Source organism: Eptesicus fuscus, chromosome 10 (assembly GCF_027574615.1).
Source record: "Eptesicus fuscus isolate TK198812 chromosome 10, DD_ASM_mEF_20220401, whole genome shotgun sequence".
NCBI lineage: Eukaryota > Metazoa > Chordata > Mammalia > Chiroptera > Vespertilionidae > Eptesicus > Eptesicus fuscus.
This window is the reverse complement of record NC_072482.1, coordinates 8,870,113-8,895,050: the sequence shown is the minus strand read 5'-3', so window position 1 is coordinate 8,895,050 and position 24,938 is coordinate 8,870,113. Positions and strand designations below refer to the sequence as shown.

The 24,938-nt window shown below is 42.1% G+C and overlaps 1 protein-coding gene and 1 pseudogene across 1 annotated transcript in view; one reads left to right on the top strand and one right to left on the bottom strand.

The window, feature by feature from the left end:
- Positions 1 to 24,938, bottom strand: part of DNAH8 (dynein axonemal heavy chain 8) — a 265,691-nt gene that overhangs the window by 180,841 nt on the left and 59,912 nt on the right. Inside the window, exons 17-23 of the mRNA XM_028161183.2 lie at positions 21,864 to 22,051; positions 14,308 to 14,388; positions 13,792 to 13,908; positions 12,670 to 12,789; positions 7,685 to 7,820; positions 6,150 to 6,265; positions 4,692 to 4,798 (exon numbers count right to left, since the gene is read on the bottom strand). Of these exons, the coding sequence (XP_028016984.2) occupies positions 4,692 to 4,798; positions 6,150 to 6,265; positions 7,685 to 7,820; positions 12,670 to 12,789; positions 13,792 to 13,908; positions 14,308 to 14,388; positions 21,864 to 22,051 (865 nt within the window). The remainder of the gene's footprint in view (positions 1 to 4,691; positions 4,799 to 6,149; positions 6,266 to 7,684; positions 7,821 to 12,669; positions 12,790 to 13,791; positions 13,909 to 14,307; positions 14,389 to 21,863; positions 22,052 to 24,938) is intronic.
- LOC103295490 (40S ribosomal protein S19-like) lies at positions 21,153 to 21,608 on the top strand (annotated as a pseudogene).

The following is a 24,938-nucleotide window of genomic DNA, read 5'->3' as shown; positions in this document are numbered from 1 at the left end:
TAGACCTGATTTAGCTAAACTTTTTCCAGCCCAGTGAAGCACCCCAACTTCTCTTTCAGGTAATTGTCAGCAACACAGCAGTAAATATCAACACGAAGCACATTATTATTGTAGATAGTGCAGGGAGAACAAAGGGTAAAATATTTAACTGCAGCAGTGTTTGACTACATTCTGTGCAGTGAGAAAACCTAAAGTCATTTTCAAGGTCCACCATTTCTTACTTCTTTTCAGTTGGGTCAAGTTTCTAAACTTTCTAAATCTTTGCTTTCTGGCTAATGAAAAGAAAATAGGATTCCACTGAGTCTCCTATCTACCTACCCCAGGACTTCTGTGAGGATCAAATGAGATGAGGCACAGGAAAACACTTCACAGACATTTGGTTAAAGTGTAAAATGTTTGCACCTGGCTATAAAGCAAGCCGTGTTCCTAGGCTGAAGAAACTCCAAGGAGGCAAGTCACTGGAAGAGGAAGCTGGGCATTGCTATGTGCCATCATTACCCAGCGCCCACAGCCACCATTTCTGGGCTGGGCTGGGCTGTGGGCTGCATTTTGCACCAGGGGGTCTTGGCAGCATCAGCTGCGATTTGATGGGTGTCGCTCCTGGGTGGTGGCAGGGCCTGTGTCCCACTTGGGGGAAGCTGAGTATTGCTTTGTGGGCACCAGGTCCATGGTGCCATTTCTCTGTAAATGGCCAGTGCGTGTCACGGCAGCTCCTGCATTGAGCATCTGCCCCCTGGTGGTCAGTGCACATCATAGCGAGCGGTCGGATGGTTAGATACTTACCATATTAGCCTTTTATATATATACTAGAGATCCGGTGCACAAATTCATGCACCAGTGGGGTCCCTCAGCCTGGCCTGTGGGACTGGTCCAAAACCGGCTCTCTGACATCCCCCGAGGGGTCCCAGATTGCGAGAGGGCTCAGGCCAGGCCAAGGAACCCCACCGGTGCACGATTGGGGCCAGGGAGGGACATGGAAGGTTGGCCAGCTGGGGAGGGACCGCAAGAGGGCTCCAGGGCATGTCCGGCCTGTCTCGCTCAGTCTTTATTGGCCAGACCCCAGCAGCAAACTAACCTACCAGTAGGATCATCTGGTGGTCAGTGCACATCATAGAGGCCTTAGCATATCATTAACATATTACACTTTGATTGGTTGAACAGCCAACCAGCTGACCAGACACTTAGCATATTAGGCTTTTATTATATAGGATAGATGTAAAATTTCCATAGCAATAAATGCTAGGGTCTTTTCACATTAAGGGTTCAGGAATCTGGAGGGCTGCGTGTAAATGAATAAACCAGACATGAAATATAAATTTTGAAGACATGGGGGAAAGCCAGGCAGAAACTTAGTTCTAGTGACTAAGCTCTCCGAATCTCCAGACCCAAGGCTTTTTATTCCCACATTTTTCCCTGTAGCAAAGCAGATATACATATCAAAGGTAAGGTCCTGTAAACAGAAAAGGATCATCAGGTTAGGGGAATTGCCTTCGGCTGTTCCAGCAGCAGGTAACAATATGCAGATTTTCAGCCCTGCTGAGAGTGTCCATTCAACCTTTTGAGGACTCCTCGCATTTATTATGACCCGCTGGACTTAGCCTCCAGCAAATAAATGCTGTCATTACTGAGAAACTACACCTCCAGTTATAAATACAACCAACTGCCTGCAGCTACAGTTTTTCCAGAAGATGCAGGCCTGGAGTGACAGAAGCAAAGGCACAGCAACCCAATAAGTGACTAAGCCAGACCTCTTGTGTGCTCCCAGCTGAACCTGCCATATTCTAGTACCTCTTCAGGAGGCAATAACTGTGAACCAATAAGACCTGGCTCTATATTCAAGATTCTGAGGGTCATGTGGAGGCAAAAGTGAAACTCCTAGACAGGGAGACAGGGAAGGAGAGACAAAGACTCAAAAACAAAAAAATCTCTGGCTCAAAGAGGACATATGAAGTAAAATCCCAACAAGCATGACTATGTCTAACAGTAAGAAAGGGAATTAAAGAAATCAATAATTGAACCAGAAACTCACTCCAGATAAAAGTCAATGTAGAGAAGTACGACAAACTCTAAATAAGTATAATGAGAACATTCAAAGATATAAATGAAGGCTATCTTCCAAAATTGCTCAACTAAGAAGGCAGAAATGATAAGAAAAAGTATTCATTGAAATGTCTAAGAGGCAACAGATAAAATCACTTTATACTAGATACAGAGATGCTGGCCCACAATGTAGCCCTGAAATGAAAAAGACAAACTAAATGACAGAGGAGTTAGGCGCTAGGGAGGAGAGGCCCCAGCACTTGAGATGACCACACGTCCAGTGTGCCCAGGACAGTCTGGGTTAAGTCTGTCCTGACCCTTTACCTGAATCATGTCCCTCACAAAAAAGTGTCCTAGTTGGAACAATAAATTATGTGGTCAATCCATTCAATGTTCAGCTATTAGGAGTTCCATAAGAGAATGTCCCACCTGGCTGGTGCAGCTCACTAGTTAGAGCATTGGCCAGTGCATCAAAGAACTGCAGGTTCAATTCCTGGTCAAAGGCATGTGCCTGGGCTGCAGGTTCAATCCCCAGCCCCAGTCAGGGAATGATGGATGTGTCTCTCTCACATCGATGTTTCTCTCTCTCTCTCTCTCTCTCTCTCTCTCTCTCTCTCTCTCTCTCCTTATCTCTATCTCTCTCTCTTTCCTCCCTCCCTCCTTTCCTCTCTCCCTTCCATTCTCCCTAAAAAAAAAAAAGGAAAAAACAAAAATAGAGAGAGAATGTTCCAGACGCAATAACTGCAGAGGAAATTGCTGGGGATTTTCCAGAATTAAGGAACACTATAAGCCCTCAAATAGAAAGTGCACTCTGAGAACAAAGCAGGATAAATAAAGACAAGTCCTCACAGGGAGAGAAAACTGCAGAACATCCAGGATAAAAAGCAATCTTCCATTGGAATTACTGCAGACTTCTCATCAGCAACAAATAGATCAGAAAAAATGAAGTACTTTCCAAGTGCTGAGAGACAAACAAAAGAATTTTATCCAGCCAAACTTGTCATGAAAGAAAGAGAGCAAAAAAAAAGGCATTTTTAGACTCAAAATGAAGAATCAGAGAGTTTACCCCTCACACATCCTATCCTCACTAAGCAACCAGTGGGATAAGAAATACACAAGAACCTGGAGACTTTAATAAAACATGCAAGTAAATAAATTATTTTTGAGTGTTCAGGAGGAAGAGAAGGGAAGGGAAACACAAATTTTAAGAAAGAGAAAGCACAAATGGTTCAGAAACATAAAAATGTGTTCAACCTCAACAGTCACTAGGAAAATGATCGTTGAAAACCCAATGAGATGCCATTCACACAAGGTTTTTTAACTGAACATTACCAACTGTGTGTGAGGATGGGGAGCCATGGGGCTCTCCTACTAGGTCTTGCCTGGCGAAGAGAGGCAGGCACATGCCCTAGGGCCCAGCCATTCCACTCTTAGCAGGAGGCAGGTACAAGAATGTTCACAGAGGTTTTATTCACAGTAGCCCAAACCAGAAACAGCCCAAAGGGCCATCACCCGTAGAACAGAAAAGCAGATTGTGTATGCTTCCACTGTATCGAAGTAAAGTAAGTTACATCAACATACTGTAGATGAATCTCAAAAACACAATGCTGAACGTAGTCCAAAACAGGCAAAATTAAATGACACATTGATTGGGGATACAAATATGTGGTAAATCCTAAGGACCATGATAAACATCAAGTACAGGATAGTAGTTACCTTTGGGTGAGCCAGAGAGGACCAGTAAGGGGACTGTTCAGTGTTTTTCATCTTGGCCTGGCTGCTAGGAACTTGGTTGTTCATTTGATCACTGTTCTTGCAATATTATCCATATATATATATATAAAAGCCTAAGCGACCAGCTGGTACCTATGATGTGCAATGACCACCAGGGGGCAGACGTTCAACACACAGGCATGGAAACATGGAACAGACTGATGAATCTCAGAGGGAAGGGGGACGGGGTAGGGGGAGGGCAGGAAGAGATTAACCAAAGATCTTATATGCATACTAGAGGCCTGGTGCACGAATTTGTGCACTGGTGGGGTCCCTTGGCCTGGCCTGCGGGGATCAGGCTGAAACCGGCTCTCTGACATCCCCTGAGGGGTCCTGGGTTGTGAGAGGGCACAGGCCAGGCCAAGGGACCCAACCAGTGCATGAATCCGCACACTGGGCCTCTAGTCTACATATACTAATGTAAAAGCCTAAGCAACCAGCTGACCGGTAGCTATGACACACAATGACCACCAGGGGCAGACACTCTGACCGGTAGCTATGATGAGCACTGAACACCAAGGGGCAGACGCTCAACCAGGAGCTGCAGAGCTGCAGTGACTTGGTAACTGCGGTTCTCGGGTGACGCACCCGTAACCAGAGAGGAGGGAGCCCAATTCCGGGGTGCGTCACTCGAGAACCACCCTCTCACAACCTGGGACCCCTCGGGGGATGTTGGAGAGCCGGTTTTGGCCCAATCCCCGCAGGCCAAGCTGAGGGACCCCACCGATGCACGAAGGGCCTCTAGTGTTTTCATACAGTCTTTTCATCAATGTTATATTTTAAATTTTATAATGTTCTAAATTAATAAAAAGGTGCTCTTATTAGCATTGTTATTACAGATAGCATTACCAGATATATTTAGCATATTTTCAACTTGCCTTGCAACAAATATTCTTCTTTTCATTGTGTCCAAAGATAGCCGTGTAGCTTTTTGAAGACTGTCTAGTAATTGATGAGAGAAGAAAGCATAGACCTCTTTACATTCCTGTAATGAGAAATCACATTACATTTGGTACAAAAGATAAAAACTCTTAACATCCCAAAGCAAGAATACAATATTAGAAGAGTTGTGTGGAAAAATGAAAAATAATAAACTATACAATTTCTATGATATTGTATAAGGTCAATCCTAAATTACTTGCTTATTCTTTTTAATATATTTTTATTGATTTTGGAGAGCTGGGTAAGAAGGACGGCTCAGCAGGTGTGAACCAGGAGGAGTAGGTCAGGGTCGGTGAGTTATCCGGCTAAAGCACGGGTTGACATATCCACAATTATGTGAGACAGGCCACTCTGACAGCCATGAGGAAGGTGGAGGCTACTGAGGAGGTGACTGCACTGATGCCGCCAGGTGACCCACCAATTCCAGAGGCTCTGACGGCACTCAGTCTTACTCGGAGGACCTCGCCAGAGTTGCAGGGGATGCAGCTGAAAGAGAAGGGCCGCTGGCCTGGGACCACCCCCTCCTGGCTCCGGCCGATGCCTGCAGACTACTGACAGCGGCTGGTGCAAGGTTCTGAGAGGAAATCCACAGCTAAAATCTAGACTCGGCAAGACAGTGTTTCCCATCAATTGCGGATTATCATCCTTGAGCAAGAAGGTGAGCGTGGAACAAATGTGTGTCTGTATCACAGTGTGTGTTAAAGTGCAAAAGAATGTGAAATAGAAAGAATGAAAAGACGACGAGCATCACGGGATAAAAGAAGACTGACGGGAGCAGGGGAAGCAGGAATTAGCACAAACGTGGCTGGGCATTCAGTGCTGCTGTCACCAGAAGGGCGAGGCCAGAGGAGAAAGAAACCCTGTGCCTCCTTCTCAACCTCCATTCTCCACACACCGTGAAAAACTGCCCACTTGGGGTCTCTCCTGAGGGAGAGTCCACAGGCTGTCCACGGTGCTGATGAAAATGCAGATCCCTGGGCCCCAAATGAATCAAAATCTGGGCTTACAATACAGGTGATGCTGTTAAACAGTAACAGGAAAACGTTCCCCACTCTGAGTCAGACCAGCACTGCAGTCCCCAAGTGGCTTTTACTATGCAAGAAAACATGGCCAATCACCAAAGGGGAAGATAAGTATATAATATAAACGTAGTTGACAGATCACATTAAAAGTTGATATAAAGTTGGAGAAAACTGTAAGGATTGCTGTATCTTGCCAGATTCATCAGTGCAAAGTTGAAAATTATATTTTGTGGATTTTGTTACAAATCCAAATTAGTTATAAATCCACACAAGTTGGTTGCAGAACCTCCTGGATGAAGCACCACTCAGGTTATCTACAACCTCTGAGTCATAACTCTGTGAAATCCAATGAGGTCGTTTCACAATAAATACCTTTTTAAATTCATCCTCTTTCTCGTTAACAGCAACCTCAGGCACAATTGTATTCTCATAATCAGTGTTTTCAGTCTCTTCTGCTTCACTTCCAAAAACAACATGTTTCCTCTGTTCTGCAGATAAAATACAAAACAAGATATAACATTTAATATTGAGCATTTGGATTATTATATATGGCCAAAACTTCTTTTTAAAAAAAAATTCTTCTTAAAAAGTTCTTAATTTAAAATTTTTTCCCATAGGAATCATCCTTGAATCCCATTTAAATCACCCATCTCAATAGAATTGTTATTCTACTGAGAAATATACTTTTTAAAATATGCTGTCTTCGTATCTGGAATTAAGAAACATTTAAGGTTTTCACTTACTATCTTTCTAAAATACTTATTTATATTTGGAGTTTTAGAATGTAATGAACTGATAGGTTTGTGTTTTGAAACTTTTGAGGAAAACTAATTAAACTAAGTGGGGAAACTCTAAGAGAAAGAAGGCATGTATGGGTGGCTGTTTAGGCTCAGAGTTTCTCAGCCTCAGCACTACTGCCATTCTTGGTGTCTTGGTGGTGGGGGCTACTGAGCATTTAGGATATTGAGAAGCATCCCTGGTCTCTACCCATTAGAGGCTAGTAGCACCTCCCCTGGCTGTGTGACAGCCAAAAGTGTCTCCAGGGAAAGAGGAGAGAGGAGAGAGGAGACAGGAGACAGGAGACAGGAGAGAGGAGCAAGGAGCGAGGAGCGAGGAGTGAGGAGAGAGGAGAGAGAGAATTATTATAGCAAACCTGAGACTGCTATCCATGAAAAGCTCTGCTTGCAAGGTTAGTCCTTGATTGGTATCTGGGAACTGGGATTTCAGAAGGTTTCCCACCATTCTCTAACTCAGTGATTTTCAACCTGTTTCAGCTCCTGGCACACATAAACTAATTACTAAAATACATTATATTTTTTGCCTATCTGACAAAAAAAGAAAAGGTCTAATTTTGATTCATTCACACTGGACATGTATTGTTGTGTTGGCTGTTGTCATCTCTTAATTTGACAACCTAAGAGAAAAGAGGACAGTGCCCCCTGGCTAAAGAGTCAGGTATTGCATGTTTTAAAAATTCTTGCAGCTCACAGGTTGAAAATCGCTGCTCTAACTAATTAAACAGGCCCGGCTGGTGTGGCTCAGTGGTTGAGCGTCGATTTATGAACCAGGAGGTCACCATTCAAATCCAGTCAGGGCACATGCCCAGACTGCGGGCTGTCCCAGTAGGAGGCGTGCACGAGGCGGCCGGTCAATGGTTATCTTTCATCACTGATATTTCTATGTCTCTCTCCTTCTCCCTCCCTTCCTGAAATCAATAAAAATATACTTTTTTTTTTAAAGGGCTCACTGTGCCTAAATAGTTCATGCAAACAATGTGGTTTATGCTGAACACCTGCTTTGCTTTCCTTCTGGGGGTCTGAAATTTTGGTTCCTGCTAAGCAGAAGAAGTCTACTTTCGAACATATCTTTAATTATCATGCTTCAAACACTATAGCTAGTGAAATTACCTGGTATTTGTTTTCCTGTTTTCGCACTGTACTTAACTTCATAAATAGCCTCAAATATTGATATAAGTTCTCTGACAGCTTCTTCCACATGCTTACTCTTGTGGTTTAGAATATCAGCCCATTCTCTTGTGTATGTCTATTAAATTTAAAAATGATTATTAATTTCCAGATACTTTTAAAACACTGTGAAATTTATTAAAAAGCTATAATTAACCACCACTTAAAAATAACTAGAGATAGTTGCCAATAGCATAATGTTTCAGATCCAAAACTGCCAATGGCTAAAGGCACAGCTGCTCAGGCCGGGCCCATGCCAAGAGAAGGAGGAGAAAGAAGGAAAATTCAGTCTTTGACCTTTGCCTGACTCAATCACACACAGACATCTATATTCACATTTATATGACGAAAGAAAAAGAAGGCTTAAGAAGCAGAGACATAATATTGCCAAAAGTTCAAAATGAGTCCGGCCGGTGTGGCTCAGTGGTTGAGCATCCACCCATAAACCAGGAGGTCACAGTTCAATTCCCCCATCAGGGCACATGTATGGGTTTCGGGCTTGATCCCCAGTAGGGGGCATGCAGGAGGCAGCCGATCAATGATTCTAAAAAAACCATTTTTTAAAAAATGTTTAAATGAGAAGTGGTTTAAAAAAGGACAATCCAAAGTGTTGCTGCGATTCAAATGAAATTAGGTTTTTAAGTGAGCATGGTGTATGTCAGGCATCAAAATGTCAAAGCTTTTTGTGTATTAACTCATTTAATTAAAGGACAACCTCTTGGGATAGGTAATATTATTGTCCCCATTTCACAGATGAGAAAACGGAGGCTCAGAAAGAATAAGAAACTTGTCCAAGGTCACCCAGTGGGGGGTAAAAACAGAGGTTTGAAGTCCAGCGTGGACTGATTCTAAAAGCCTGTGCTTTTGCCTTTCCACACTTTTTTAATAGTCAGAAAAGGCTTTAGGAAGAAGCTGAAAACTAGTTAAATTCAAAAAAGAAAGCAGGTTTATAAAATGGAATAAGTCTTTTGACAACATCCAGACATTTTAGAAAAGAGGAAAGTAAATGGGAACAGCCGACTTGGGCCTCCAAATGACTTCCTCTAAGGCAGTGGTCGGCAAACTGCAGCTCTCGAGCCACATGCAGCTCTTTGGCCCGTTGAGGTTTTAGCAAAGGCCAGCTTAGGAGGACCCTAATTAAGTTAATAACAATGTACCTACCTATATAGTTTAAGTTTAAAAAATGTGGCTCTCAAAAGAAATGTCAATCGTTGTACTGTTGATATTTGGCTCTGTTGACTAATGAGTTTGCCGACCACTGGTAAGGAACCCATGCCTGTCCATGCAAACCTCTCTCCAGACGAGCTTTGTGAGGCCCCTGCTCCCCATGTGCTGCCCTCACGTGTTGCTTGGCTACTGGATTGAGGGAGATACTTCTGAATTTGTCACTTCCATTTATACCACCTCTTCTGTATCTGAACCCACCCCCATCTTTTCCCAGTCTCCCCGAAGACATTCTCTGATCCTCTGCACCCACACCAACTCTTTTGACTTTGCTCCATCATTCATTCCTTCCATCCTTTCTAATTACTCAACATAACGTTAAACACTGGAATGGCAATGGTGGCTGAGAGCCACTTCATTCTAGTAGGGAAAACAAGTGCTAAGCAGTAGACACTTCTAACTGATCCTGGCAGATTGACCACCTGTAAACATATATGTTCTCATGTGTAAATGTAAACACAAGTTTACACCATCAGCCATCCCCATCCCTGCTTGCTTTGAAATCCCCTGAGAAAAGAACCAGACATGATAAGTTAAAACCTGACAGGTTGAACATACATGTTTACTTGGGCAATTCCCTGTTACTTCCAAAAACCTAAAAATAAATAAATAACACAAAGTAATCTTTTAAAAAGAATATGCCCACATGAATAAATGAGAGGATGCCACATACATTCTTTGTATGTTTCCAATACTATATAATAATAAAGTTAATGAGATTCGACCACTGGTGCTGGGACAACTGAATATCTTATCTATTTGCAAGAGAATGAAATTGAATCCTCTCATTACACCATACACAAAAATTAACTCACAATGAATCATAGACCTAACCATAAGAGCTAACACTGTAAAACTATTAAAAGAAAACACAGGCATACGCTAAAAAAATAAATAAATAAAAAAGGAAATCTTATATCTTACCTTTTTTTGACAGCATGGATGGACCTGGAGTTTATTATGCTAAGTGAAATAAGCCAGTCAGAGAAAGACAAATACCATATGATCTCACTTATATGTGGAATCTAAAGAACAAAATAAACTGACAAACTGGAAACAAGCATGGATACAGACTGAGAGCTGTCAGACAGGAGGGGGGTTGGTGGACTGAATATAAGAAGGTGAAGGGATTAAGGGAAAAAACACACACATGTATATATTACACAAAGACACAGGCAACCGAGTGGTGGGAGCCAGAGGGGAAGGGAACGGAGGAGTAGGTGGAGGCACACAGGAAGGGAGGGGATGGAAAGAGATTTTGCTTGGAGCAATGGGTGCACAATAAATTCACCCCAATAAATTCAATTTTTAAGAAAAGAGCCCGCCAGTGTGGCTCAGTGGTTGAGTGTCAACCTATTAACAAGGAGCTCACAGTTCAATTGCTAATTAGAGCACATGCCCAGCTTGCAGGCTCAGTCCCCAGTAAGGGGCGTGCAAGAGGCAGCCGATCAATGATTCTCTCTCATCATTGATGTTTTTATATCTCTCTCCTTCTGCCTTCCTTTCTGAAATCAATAAAAACATATTTTTTAAAAAAATAAAACATAGGTATAGATCTTCATAATTTTGGATTAGGCAAAATTTTCTTAGCTATGACACCAAAAACAGAGCAACAGAAGAAAAAGAAGATTAATTGGACATCATCAAATTTAAAAATTTTGGGGCTTCATAGGACAACATCAAGAAAGTGAAAAGAGCCCTAATCAGTTTGGCTCAGTGGATAGAGCATCAGCCTGCGGACTGAAAGGTCCCAGGTTCGATTCCAGACAAGGGCAAGTACCTTAGATGTGGGTACATTCCCAGTAGGAGGTGTGCAGGAGGCAGCTCATCAATGTTTCTAACTCTCTCTCCCTCTCCCTTCCTCTCTGTAAAAAATCAATAAAATATATTTTTTAAAAAGAAAGTGAAAAAGACAATCCACAGAATAGAAGAAAAAAATGCAAATCATATATATGATAAGGGACTAATATCTAGAACATATAAAAAACAATTACAACTAAAAAAATAGGCATTTCTGAAGGAAGATATACAAAAGGTTACTAAGAAGATGAACAAAAGGTTTCACATCACTAGTCATTAGGGAAATGCAAATCAAAACCTCAATGAGACACCACTTGACACCCACCAAGATGGCTATAGTAAAAAAGGCAAATGGTAAGTGTGGGCAAGGATGGAGAGAAATGGGAACCCTTGTACAAGGCTAGCGGGGATGTAAAATTATGCAGCCGCTTTGGAAAACAGTCCAACAGCTCTTCAAAAGGTTAAACTTGGAGTTAACATATGACCTAGCAATTCCACTCCTAGGTGTAGATCCATGAAAAATTAAAACATAGCCAGAGGGAAAGGGTACTGAGGGGTAGGTGGAGGCACACAGCAGCGTTATCTGTTTATAAATGAACATAAAGTACATTTGTGTTCACAGCAGCATTATTTGTAATGGCCCAAGGTGAAAAGATATAATCATTTCAAACTTGCATGCTCTGAGAACAAGACATTAAAATGGGCCATTACAGCCAAGGCCCCAGTGCTGAGAACAAATAATTTTAATCCCCCACACATTATGAAAAAGACAGTTCTTAAAAGGTAGCAGGGAAGGCAGCCCTCGGCCCACCACCCACCTTGAGGTTATAGGAGGAAGCTTGGTCATGGGTGGCGATGTGGTAGAAAGAAGTGTAGGAACTTTAAAAGAACTACGCAGAGACCCTGATCCAAGTCCTCTAGAATTGGGGATAGAGGTGCAAACCTATGCTTACGTAGTCCAGAGGCAAGAAGCTGGCTGGGAACCCCAGCCCCTAAAGGCAAGAATACATGTTTTGGGCAGAAATTGCATTTTTAGAGAAAGAGGGGCAAAGGCACCTGTTTTTCACAGGCTAATCGGACCCCTTGAGACAAAGACACCCTGGGGTGTCTTGAAAAGGGCACTGGCAAGGTGACCAAGCCAGCAGGGTGGGTGGAGCTGAAGCACGAGGCCGGCAAGAAAGAAAAAGGGAGTTCGTGAAGGACACGAAGTGGGTGCTTTTGAGAGAGAATGCGTTAGTGAGCCAATGATTAGACAGGGATCCTGGCCTGGTGCTTTCCAGCCAGTGTATGCTGAGAATGGTTAGACTTTATCCTGTGGGAACTGGGCGGGTTTACACAGGGGAGTTTCGCAATCGAATGTGGTGGAAATGTGGAGGCTGGATATGATGGGGCCGCGTCCTGAGGCAGAGAGACTAGTTAGACCACGACATCAATTGCTCAGCTCCCAAGGAGCCTTCCAGGTCTGCCCTGAGACGGGGTAGTAACTGTGGGAAAGGGGAGGCAATTCAAGCAAAATCTGAGGAAGAAGCAAAACCCGACGAAGCCTGAAGACTAACTGGACTTGGGAAAGGGAGCGAGGAAAGAGTCCTGGTGGCTCCTGGGTGTCCGGGTGACCGAAAGGGAAGTCTGTGGCAGTGAAAACCGTGAGAACAGACAGAGGAGCAAGAGCAGTGAGCCTCCGACAGAGCCCAGCACGGGGCTGAGGACCTTAGTAAAATAACATCTCGGGCGTGGCCATCGGTTTGAGCTGTCGAAGCCTCGTAAGTTTTTGGAGCTGAGGGTGTCCCCCCAGAAAGCTAGGATATCTAAATACTACTGACACAGATTTCTACTCTTAGATTGTAAATTCACATGTCAGGTTTGTGAGTGTTCCCATGATTAAAATATAACACATAACTGCATACCTCATTGAGCGTCAGCATATCTTCCACTTTGGTAGCACCAGCTTCGGGCAGGGAAATTAACACAGTTTTGGCTATCTCCTTTAGAACTGTATCAATATGCATCTCACACAAGTCATTGATCTACCAACAAGAAAAACAAATGTGGGAGAAAAACTCTTCTTTCATCCAAAATGGACCTGAGTTATAAACTAATTCAGAGGGCTGTATCTGGAATCCTGCCTCCAGAGCCGAGCATAGTTTGGTGGGATTTTTAGATGTATATCCGCAAAAAAAAAAAAAAACTTGACCTGGAACTAAAGTTTTATTAAGCAGCAACGTGTACCATATGTATTATCTCTTTGAAAGCCTCATTCCAGCCCGTGAGCCATCGCTATTCCAGTTTGACAGCTAAAGGAACCCTTGCTCGGAGCTGTAAAGTAACCTGGGGAGAAACGCCCCGCTGGTGAAGGGCGGAGAATCACACCTAGGTGTACCCGCCCCCCAAGCCTCTGAGTTTTGACGTACACCACACTGCCACACTAACAGGCGAGCGTCTCTAGAAAGAACTTCTAACCCGTGGACACGGACCATAGTGAGGTGAAGGCCTGGGGTACGGGGACAGGAGTGGGGAGGAGGGGTCAATGATGAGGAAAAAGAGGTCATCTGTAAAACTTTCAACAATAAAGATAAATTTAAAAAATAATTTAAAAAAATAAAAGAGAGCTAATGATGACCATCCCGCCCCCTCAAAAAAAAAGTGTGCCTCTACCTAGCAAGCACATCAGGAATCAACAGACAATAGCCAACTAGATGGCTACCTCGTTTAATTAATATCAGATGCATGGTTATTTAAGAATTCCGCTCTGCCATTTCCACAGTCCACAGTTTTTTTAAACTAAGCTGTGGAGGTGACCCATCATTTTAACATATTAAAGGCAAGGTCATTCAGAGACAACAACAGGCAATCCTAAATGAAAAGGGCCAAAAACAGTTAAAGAAACATAAAGCATTGATTGTTTTTAGCTTAATGGATATCCTTTCAGTTAAAAGTCACACCTTTTAACGGGGTTTCATAGGTAATCAAACTATTGCTCACAGCCTGAGTATTCATGTATGTAGTTTTTTCATATTTGTCTATTTTACCTTCTTTAAAAGTTGATTGAACATATTCAAAACTGAGTCAACTTCTTGAAAGAAGCTTTCTAGTGTTAAAGATGACCATGTTAATATGGTGAGCCCTTGTCTCAGCACGGATTCCACCTAGAAAAAGAAAAAAAGATGTTTCCATTATTAACAGAAGCATCTGCATTTATTAAAAAGGCTTTCTTTTATTACTTAGAAATATTTTAGGTTATATTTCCTTAATTATATTTCTCCTCCATTATACCGGACAAAAGTGACTTTTTGGTTTTTATTAATCATCTTTAGCTATCCAGGAAGCAATCATGGATTTTTAGAAAGTGCTAATTATTTAGATTTAGTTGTTTTACAAAGGCAACAAAACGTAGACAAGAAACCGTTGTATAGGAATAATAGAGCTATAAAGTTGAACTAGAAAGACAGAGGGTCTAGGCAAGAACAGCTGTTCTAAAACCCACAATCTACAGAACTGTAATTTTAAACAACAAGAAAATCACATAAACCTTCAGTATTACCAACCTTCTTCATTTTAGGGGCCATCAGATTGACAAACACGGAGGGCACTTCCTGACACAACTCATCGTAATACTGCAGAAGATCCTGTTAAAAGTCCAAATGGCATGTCTCACTTTAACTGATTTTACAACAGTAGTCATATTTTGACTAAGACCAAGAAGGTTTCATGATACCTGTGTCCTCCTATTCCTGCTAAGATGGAGGGTGCCCATTTAAACTTATACTACCGTAGTTAATGTACTTTTCCCCCACCTGTAAATTACCTGTGTATCCCCTTTAAACAGTGAGTCAACGGAGCTTCCTAGATTTGCATTTTTCATGTTTAGGATTTAATTGTCTTTCGAGATTTATGCTATTTTAAATAGCTTGGATAATTATCTTTTCATGTCTACCGTTACACATTTCCCCCCTTTTTTCCCTTGTCCTCTGACATATTAAAGCATACATATCACTGATGCCACACTTGTTTTCTTGAGTCAAAATCAATGTCCACAATCAGAATTAATAAGCTTTTTATTTTCTTTTATATATCTTTCAGAGATGAGCCATCACAACAATCGATTTTTGACTGTTTTGTAATTTACTGCACTGTGTGATGGGAGATGTGGATTCAAGTTAATCCTCCCCAAAGTAATAATATTAAATTGTTTCAATGTTTACTTGATAGTTTCAAAGTTACTCATTTCTTTCCTGCTTTTTTTTTTTTTTTTTTTACTTGCAGTTGAACTTTCATGTATACTTGACACTTGGCAAAGGACTTTGACTTTCGCAGTATCATTCAATACTAACTGAATCCTAAAGGATGCAATGGGAGCGATATGAACCTCAATTTAGAACAGCACTTTGACACTCAATTCTCCAAAGCCACAACTAGCCAATACAAAAGCCTAGGGCTTCTGACACTGAAGCTAAAGTTTACATAATGCCAACGCTCTTTTGAGGGTTGTTGTTTTTTAAAAGATATACAGTATAGCAATTAAATACTATTTTTGGCAAAAACTAAAATTATTAAACTCTTAAAAGAAAGCATAGTTATAAATCTTCATGACCTTGGATTAGGCAAAGATTTCTTAGCTATAACACTAAAGACACAAGAGACAATAGAAAAAGTAATGACCTGACCTTCACCAAAATTAAAAATGTGCTTCAGAGGCCACTATCAAGAAAATAAAAAGACAACCCTCAGGATAGGATAAAATATTTTCAAATCCTGTATCTGATCATGTATTTGTACCTAGGCTATGTGAAGAATACTTACATCTCAGTAACAAAAAGGTAGATAACTCAATTAAAATATGGGCTAAAGGATTTGAAGAGATATTTCTTCAAAGATCTAGAAATGGACAATGTGCACATGAAAAGATGCTCATCACTAGCTATGAGAGAAACGCAAATCAAAACCACACTAACACACCACTTACATCCAAATGATGTTCAAATGGAAAAGACAGTAACAGTTGTCGGCAAAGATATGGAGATAATGAAACCCTCACACAGTGCTCGTGGAAATACAAAATAATGCAGCCTCTTTGAAAAAGTGTGTCAGTTATTCAAAAGGTTAAACATAGAGTTACCAAGTTACTGAGACCCAGCATTTAACTCCTAGGTATCCCCCCTGGAGCAGCAACTTTCAACCGATGTGCCTCAAGAATTTTTAAAAGATGAAATACTGCCCTAGCTGATTTTGCTCAATGGCTAGAGCATCGGTCTGTGGACTGAAGGGTCCCGGGTTCGATTCTGGTCAAGAGCACATGCCCAGGTTGTGGGCTCAATCCTCAATAGGGGGCTTGCAGGAGGCAGTGGGCAGTCAATCAATGATTCTCTCTCATCATTGATGTTTCTATCTCTCTCTTCCCTCTCCCTTCCTTTCTGAACTCAATAAAAATATATTTTATAATTATAAAAAAGCAATACCTGACTATTCAGTCAGGAACATTGAGCTCTTTTCCCTTAGACTGTCAAATTTAAAAATCACAACAGTCAAGGAGAACCAAGATGGTGGTGCAGGTATGTGCCAGTACTCGCCACCTCCCACAACCACATCAAAATTATAGCTAAAATACAGAACAACCATCATTCAGAACCGCCCAAAATCTAGCTGAATGGAAGCCCTACAACTAGAGAAGTAAAGAAGAAGGCACATCAAGACTGGTAGGAGGTGCGGAACAGGCTGGTCCAACACCACCCACGTGTGGAGTTTTTTTAATTGGAGGGATATCTCCAAGGCCTCCCTTGAGAAGCAAGGGATCACAGCTGCACACCAGCCCCCTAGCCCAGGGTTCCAGAGCTTGGCAGAGAAGTCCCCATAACTTCAGGCTGTAAAAATCAGCAGGTATTGTGGCTGAGTGACAGGGAAGCTGCTGGAGTCACACGTGTTCATCTTAAGGGGCCCACAAACTAATTTACATGGTCTCACTTCCTCTGAGTTCCAGCACTGGGAAGCAGCTTTAGGGGAATCCAGGGACATACAGGGAGGAAATGGACTGTCTGGCATCAAGGCAGGAACTTGGGGGTAACTTTCTCCCAGACAGGGGTGCTTACAGGTATCATTGTTCCTATGCTGAGACCTCCCCCATCACAGAGCTGACTGAATCAATATCTGAGTTTCCATCAGCGTGGTCCAGAGTGTTTGCTCCACCCTGGTGAGTCCCAGCCCCATCCAATTTGCAGCCCCACCCAAGATGTTTGCAGCAGCTTTTCCATATGTAGGGCTGAATGGAAGCCCTACAACTAGAGAAGTAAAGAAGAAGGCATATCAAGACTGGTAGGAGGTGCGGAACAGGCTGGTCAAACACCACCCACGTGTTGAATGGCCTGTCCTGGCTCAGGTTTCAGACTTTCCTAAAATCTCTTAAACAAGCAGCAGCTGGCATCAGCATTCCCCAAACCTATCAATAAAAGGTCCAAGACCCATCACTAGCACCAGCCTGCCTTGCTTCACAGCTGGACCTGGCCTGGGCACTTCCTAGCCCAATACAAGTAGCAGTCATCTGCAGATCACTCTGTAGCTCCTGCTGGGTGGCCCCAAGCAGTGGCTGACTTTGCACCTCCCTGGAGGCCCCAGAGCCAGTGCACCTCTTTAAGAAGAGGAAGAGGAAGAGGAAGAGGAAGAAGAAGAACAACAACAACAACAAGAAAAAGATAAAATATATGAGTAATAAAATGGCAATAAGTACATATCTATCAACTATTGAATTTTAAAAATAAATTAATAAGCCAAAACCAGTTTGGCTCAGTGGATAGAGCGTTGGCCTGCGGACTGAAGGGTCCCAGGTTTGATTCCGGTCAAGGGCATGTGCCTTGGTTTCGGGCACGTCCCCAGTGGGGGGTATGCAGGAGGCAGCTGATCGATGTTTCTCTCTCGTCGGTGTTTCTAACTCTCTATCTCTCTCCCTTCCTCTCTGTAAAAAATCAATAAAATATATTTTTAAAAATTAATTAATTAATTAATAATAAACCTAATGAATAAAATAAACTGATGAATAAAACAGAACCAGAGGCATGGAAACATGGAAAAGACTGACAAATCTCAGAGGGAAGGGATGAGGAGTGAGGGTGACAAAGGGAAGAGGGAAGAGATTAACCAAAGAACTTTTATGCATATATGCATTACCTATGGACACAGATAGTAGGGTGGTGAAGGCGTGGGGCAGGATGGGAACCAGGTGGATGGAGGCAAAGAGGGATAAAAAGGGAGCCATGTATAACCCTTTCAACAATAAAGATTAAAATAAAATAAAATAAAAATGACAACCGCCATCCAATGTGAATAAATCAAAATAATAACTTTTTTTCTGTCAAATCAGCAAAAAATATAAAAATATATTTTGGGTGTGCCACAGCATTTTAGTAATTAGTTAATGTGTGCTATGAGATAAAAACATATATTCCAAAAAAAAAAAAAACGTTATACAAATGTTCACAGCAACATTACCAATAATAGCCAAAAAGAATAAACAACCCAAATATCCCTCAACTGATGAATGGACAACTAAAATGGAGTATAAGTATACAATGAAATATTATTTGGCCATAAAAAGAAATGAAGTATTGATACATGGAACAATATGAATGAACATTGAAAACTCATGCTAGGTTACAGAAGCCAGTCTCAAGTGTCCAAACTAGGCAAATCTGTAGAGATAAATGGCAGATTTAGTGTTTGCCAGGGGAAGGTGTATCTTACTAGTACCCTCAGGATTAAACATATTATAAAACAGAATGCATTTAATCTATAAAATTATAGTATTAAGAATAACTATTCATCATTATCACTATCAACAAGTCTAAACCTGATTTCTGATCATCTTTTCACTTTCTGCTTTCCAACTCTAATCCTTCCTTTTGTTTGCATGCCAGTATTTTAATTCTATCTAGAATCAACAATGGAATAGGATAGAGAGTCCAGAAATAAACCCATGCATATATGGTCAGTTAATTTACAAAGGAGTCAAAAATGTACAATGAGGAAAGGACATTCTCTTCAATAAATGGTGTTGGGAAAACTGCACAGCCATATGCAAAAGAATGAAACTGGGCACCTGTCTTATACCATATGTAAAATCAACTCAAAATGGATTAAAGACTTAAATTTAAGACCTGAAACTGTAAAACTCCTAGAAGAAAACATAGTAAGTTCCTTGACACCAGTCTTAGCAATGTTGGTTTTTTTAAATTTAACACCAAAAGCATAAGCAACAAAAGCAAAAGTAAGTGGGACTATATCAAACTAAACAGCTTCCTGCAGCAAAGGAAAGTATCAACAAAATCAAAAGGCAACTTATGAAATGGGAAAATATATTTGCAAATCACATATCTGAAAAGGGGTTAATATCCAAAATATATAAAGAACTCATACAACTCTATAGCAAAAATTAAAATACCTTAAAATATGGGCAGAGGCACATTCTAAAGATGACATACAAAAAGCCAATAGGTACATGAAAAGATGCTCTACATCACTAATCATAAGGGAAAGGTAAATCAAAATCACAATGAAATATAGATTACAGCATAGGGAATACAGTCAATAATATTGAGATAAATATGTATGGGGCCAGGAGGGTACTTGAAGTAGCAGGGGGACCACTCTGTAAAGTACATGATTTTCTAACCACTTTGCTGTATATCTGAAACTAATACAGAGTAATATTGAATGTAAACTGTAATTGAAAATAAAAGATAAGAAATAACAAGTTTTTCATATGTCTCTTGGCCTTCTGTATGTCCTCTTTTGCAAAGTGTCTATTTAGGTCCTTTGGGTATTTTCTGATAGGATTGTTTATCTTCCTTTAGTTAAGTTGTATGAGTTCCCTATAAATTTTGGAGATTAAATCTTTATCAGGTATAATGTTGGCAAATATGTTCTTCCATGCAGGGGGCTCTCTTATTGTTTTCTTGATGGTTTCTTTTGCTGTGCAGAAGCTGTTTATTTTGATGTAAGAGATGCAAATCAAAACAACAATGAGATACCATCTCACACCTGTCAGAATGGCTATCATCAAGAAATCAACAAACTACGAGTGCTGGTGAAGATGTGGAGAAAAAGGAACCCTGGTGCACTGCTGGTGGGAATGCAGACTGGTACAGCCACTGTGGAGAAGAGTATGGAGTTTCCTCAAAAAATTAAAAATGGAATTCCCATTTGACCCAGTAATCCCACTTTTAGGAATATGTCCCAAGAAATCAGAAACACCAATCAGAAAGGTTATATACACCCCTATGTTCATAGCAGCACAATTTACAATAGCGAAGATTTGGAAACAGCCTAAGTGCCCATTAGCAGATGAATGGATTAAAAAACAATGGTACATCTACACAATGGAATACTACACTGCTATAAAAAAGAAGGAACTCTTACCATTTGCAACAGCATGGATAGACCTGGAGAGTATTATGCTAAGCGAAATAAGCCAGTAGAAGAAAGATAAATATCACATGATCTCACTCATTTGTCAAATATAATGAACAGCAGAAACTGATGAACAAAAATAGATCCAGAGACATAGAAGCATCGAACAGACCATCCAACCTCAGAGGGAAGGCAGGGGAGGAGGCAGGTAACAGAGCAACCAAAGGACTTGTATGCATGCATATGGGCATGGCCCATGGACACAGACAGTTGTGGGGTGAGGGCATGTGCTGGGGGGTGGGGACAGCCGGGGAGAAGTCTATGTTGGGGAAAGGAGACATATGTAATACTTTCAACAATAAAGAATTTAAATTTAAGGGGAAAAAAAGAAAATACGAGTGTTGGGGTGGATGTGGAGAAAGGGGAACCCTCATGCATTGTTGCTGGGAATGTAAATTAATGTAGCCACTATGGAAAACAGTATGGAAGTTGCTGAAAAATTAAAAATGCCATATGATCCAGCAATCCACTTCCGTGGAAATGAAATGTGAGTTGCAGCATTAGTCACAATAGCTAAGGTATGGAAATAAGAAGGATATCCTGCCGCTTGCGACAATATGGATGGACCTTGAGATCTGATGCTGAGTGAAATAAGTCAGACACAGTAAGACAGATAGTGTATGATATCACTTATATGTGGAATTTAAAAAAACCAAACTCGTAGAAATGGAGAGTAGGAAAGTCGTTGCCAGGGCCTGGGGGGAGGGGGAAGTGGAGAGAGGTTGGTGAAAGGGTACAAAGTTTCAGCTATAAGATAAATAAAGTCTGGGGAGCGACCGTCTAACACTGCGACTATAGTTGATAACTCTGTGTTGTATAACTGAAACTTGATTAGAGAGTAGAACTTAAATGTTCTCACACACAAAAACCAAACCCATATACATATGTATATATGTAAGGTGCTGAATGTGTTAATTAAATAAATGAGAGGTCGCGGAGGCCGCACGATGCCCAGAGTTACTGTAAAAGACGTGAACCAGCAGGAGTTCGTCAGAGCTCTGGCAGCCTTCCTCAAAAAGTCCGGGAAGTTGAAAGTCCCTGAATGGGTGGACACTGTCAAGCTGGCCAAGCACAAAGAGCTTGCTCCCTACGATGAGAATTGGTTCGCGGCACCTGTACCTTCGGGGAGGCGCTGGGGTTGGTCCCAAGACCAAGATCTATGGAGGACGACAGAGAAATGGTGTCATGCCCAGCCACTTTAGCAGAGGCTCTAAGAGCGTGGCCTGCAGAGTCCTCCAAGCCCTGGAGGGGCTGAAAATGGTGGAAAAGGATCAGGATGGGGGCCGCAAATTGACACCTCAGGGACAGAGAGATCTGGACAGAATCGCAGGGCAGGTGGCAGCTGCCAACAAGAAGCATTAGAACAAATGCTGGGTTAATAAATTGCCTCATTCATAAAAAATAAATAAATAAATAAATAAATGAGAGGAATCTTTTCACAATGCATATGTATATCAAACCATCACAATGTACACTAAATATCTTACAATTTTTATTTGTCAATTATACCTCAGTAAAGCTGAAAAATAAAAAGAATCAACATAGTAACAGATTTCCCCCTCAAAGCTATGTCAGTACAACTGCAATAATATCCCCCCCCCAAAAAAAAAGTCCTTCAAAACTAATTAGAAAATATAATTTGTCTTACCTGCAAATGCAATTTATCTCCTTTCAACTTACTCTCCAGCTTTAGCAATCTCTTTGCCTGATCTGGTACCTCCAGCTTCATTTTTATCATGCACTTAGTTTCCCGAACAACTTCCAGAATTTTGGGATCAAAATTAACCATCAACTTCCCTGATTCTGGATGTCGCACAAAAAGTGTGGCTTGTAAAGCTACAAATAAACAATTTTTTACTTTAGATATTTTGGATTTATTTCTGCTTCCAGCCCTATTTCACATGCCTATCTTCCCAACTGGACTATTGACTTCTTTTTTAAAAATCCTATATAATAAAAGCCTAATATCCTAAGTGTCCAACCGTTCATTCGACCGTTCAACCAGTCTCTATGACACACACTGACCACCAGGGAGCCGACGCTCCGACAGGTAGGTTAGCTTGCTGCTAGGGTCTGGCCAATTGGGACTAGGCGAGATGGGCTAGACACACCCTGGAGCCCTCCCGCAGCCCCTCCCTGGCCCTGATCGTGCACCAGTGGTGTCCCTCAGCCTGGCCTGTGCCCTCCTGCAATCCAGGACCCCTTGGGGAATGTTGGAGAGCTGGTTTCGGCCCAATCCCCACAGGCCAAGCTGAGGGACCCCATCAGTGCACAAATCCATGCACCGGGCCTCTAGTGTGTGTGTGTGTGTGTGTGTGTGTTTGTGTGTGTGTGTGTGTATTATTGATTTCAAAGAGGAAGGAAGAGAGAGAGAGAAACATCAGTGATGAGAGAGAATCATTGATCAGCTGCCTCCTGCAGGTCCTCCACTGGGGATCGAGCCTGCAACCCAGGCATGTACCCTGACCAGGAATCAAAACCCAACCTCCTAGTTCATAAGATGACACTAAGTCATGGTGGCCAGGCTGGACTGCTGACTTCTTAAGGGCAGAACAATAGTGTTGAATATCCCAGTTTCCTAGTTCTTGACACACAGTCAGTGCTCAAGACATCCTATATAATAAAAGGCTAATATGCAAATAGACCAAACGGCGGAACAATTGGAACTGAACAATCAGTTGCTATGACATGCACTGACCACCATGGGGGTGTGTGTGGAACATGGCTGGCATTGGCTGTAGTGGGATGGTGGAGCAGGTGAGTGGGGGCACCAGACCAAGGTGGGGCACCGGTTGCTGTCATAGCGGTGAGCCTCTGGTGGTTACTGAAAATTCTTTGCTTCTGCATGCCACGGTCCTGCCCGGCACTCACACCTGCTGCCAGCTGCCGTACCCAGCGCCAGTTCCGATCACTTAGCACCATCAGTGGGTGCAAGTGGCGACTGCTGGCCCTGATCACCCCTGAGGGCTTCTCCACATCCCTCTGCTCCTGAAGGGTGATTGGGTCAGCAGCCGCCGTCCCCTATTGCTCCACATCGTCAGTGGGTGCGAGCAGGGCCGGCGCCATCAGCGCGTGGTAGTGGCAGCAGCGGGAGTGGGGCTGCTAACAGACAGGGGACTGGAGGCCGTGGTGGGAGGGGCCAGGTGGGGTCATGGAGGATTAGCCAAGACCTGCACCTGTGCCTACTGCAGCCTAGTGGCCCACAGTTCCTTTCAAGGTGCACGAATTTGTGAACTGGGCCCCTAGTAGATAAATAAATGCAGAGTGTCTATAAGGCCATAAAATCAGATTGAGAGAGAAAACTGGGCCAAGAATGGCTAGTCCTTGTGCTATGAGCTGCAGAACTTTTCAGGGTGGGCCTATGCAAGCTGTATTACCATGTTAGTTTATTTTCACAGATAGTGATTGAACCCCTAGGAGAGAACTGGAAGATGTACACAACTATGAAAATGTGACACACCTCACAGATTTCCCAAACCTTTTTCCATGCCTAACCCCATACTAGCTTTTTTTTTTTTTTTTAATATATTTTATTGATTTTTTTTTACAGAGAGGAAGGAAGAAGGAGAGGGGAAGGGATAGAGAGTTAGAAACATCGATGAGAGAGAAACATCGGCCAGCTGCCTCCTGCACACTTCCTACTAGGGATGTGCCCACAACCAAGGTACATGCCCTTGACTGGAATCAAACCTGGGACCCTTCAGTCCGCAGGCCGACGCTCTATCCACTGAGCCAAACTGGTCAGGGCAAACTGGCTTCTTTAAGGAGGTTTATCTGAATGAAATCTCCATCATGAATTTCTGACAACTAGGATCAATATCAGTAAGAAATATTTATTAAACACTGTTGCACTGTGAACTCCTAGAATAAATACAGAGGGAGATTTTTTTTATACTACATCTGAGCTACTACATGAACATCATTAATATAAATAGGTATTTTCAGATATGCTTTTTATTATGAATCCCTACGTTCATTCTGAGGAGCATTAGATTATTTGTTATTATAGCATTAGAGGCCTGGTGCACAAATTCATGCACGAGTGGGGCATCCCTCAGCCTGGCCTGTGGGATCAGGCTGAAACTGGCTCTCTGACATCCCCAAAGGGGTCCCAGATTGCAAGAGGGTGCAGGCCAGGCCGAGGGACCCCACCAGTGCATGATTGGGGCCAGAGAGGGACATGGGAGGTTGGCCAGCTGGGGAGGAACCAGAGGAGGGCTCCAGGGCATGTCCAGCCTGTTTCTCTCAGTTCCAATCGGCCGGACCCCAGCAGCAAGCTAACCTACTAGTTGGAGCATCTGCCCCCTGGTGGTCAGTGCACGTCATAGGGAGTGGTTGAGCGGCCTTAGCATATCATTAGTATATTACGCTTTGATTGGTTGAACAGCTGACCAGACAACTGGACACTTAGCACATTAGGCTTTTATTATATAGGATGATAACAAAAAATCATCACACACCTGTAGATATGTATGTATGAGCTTGAATTACATCTTGTATTAACAAACACTACTAACTTGGGGGTGCCCACTGTATCTTCCAAGCTTCATATTACTGCACAGAATGTGGCTGCATCAAATATCTACTTAAATAGAAGAGTCTGTATATCCCTTTGAAGTTAGTGGAGTTTTACTCATCCTTGTAAAATTAGTTTTAATGATCCTAATTTCACAGAGATTTCAACTAAAAATTTTACCCAATTTATTTGAATCTTTTTAAAATT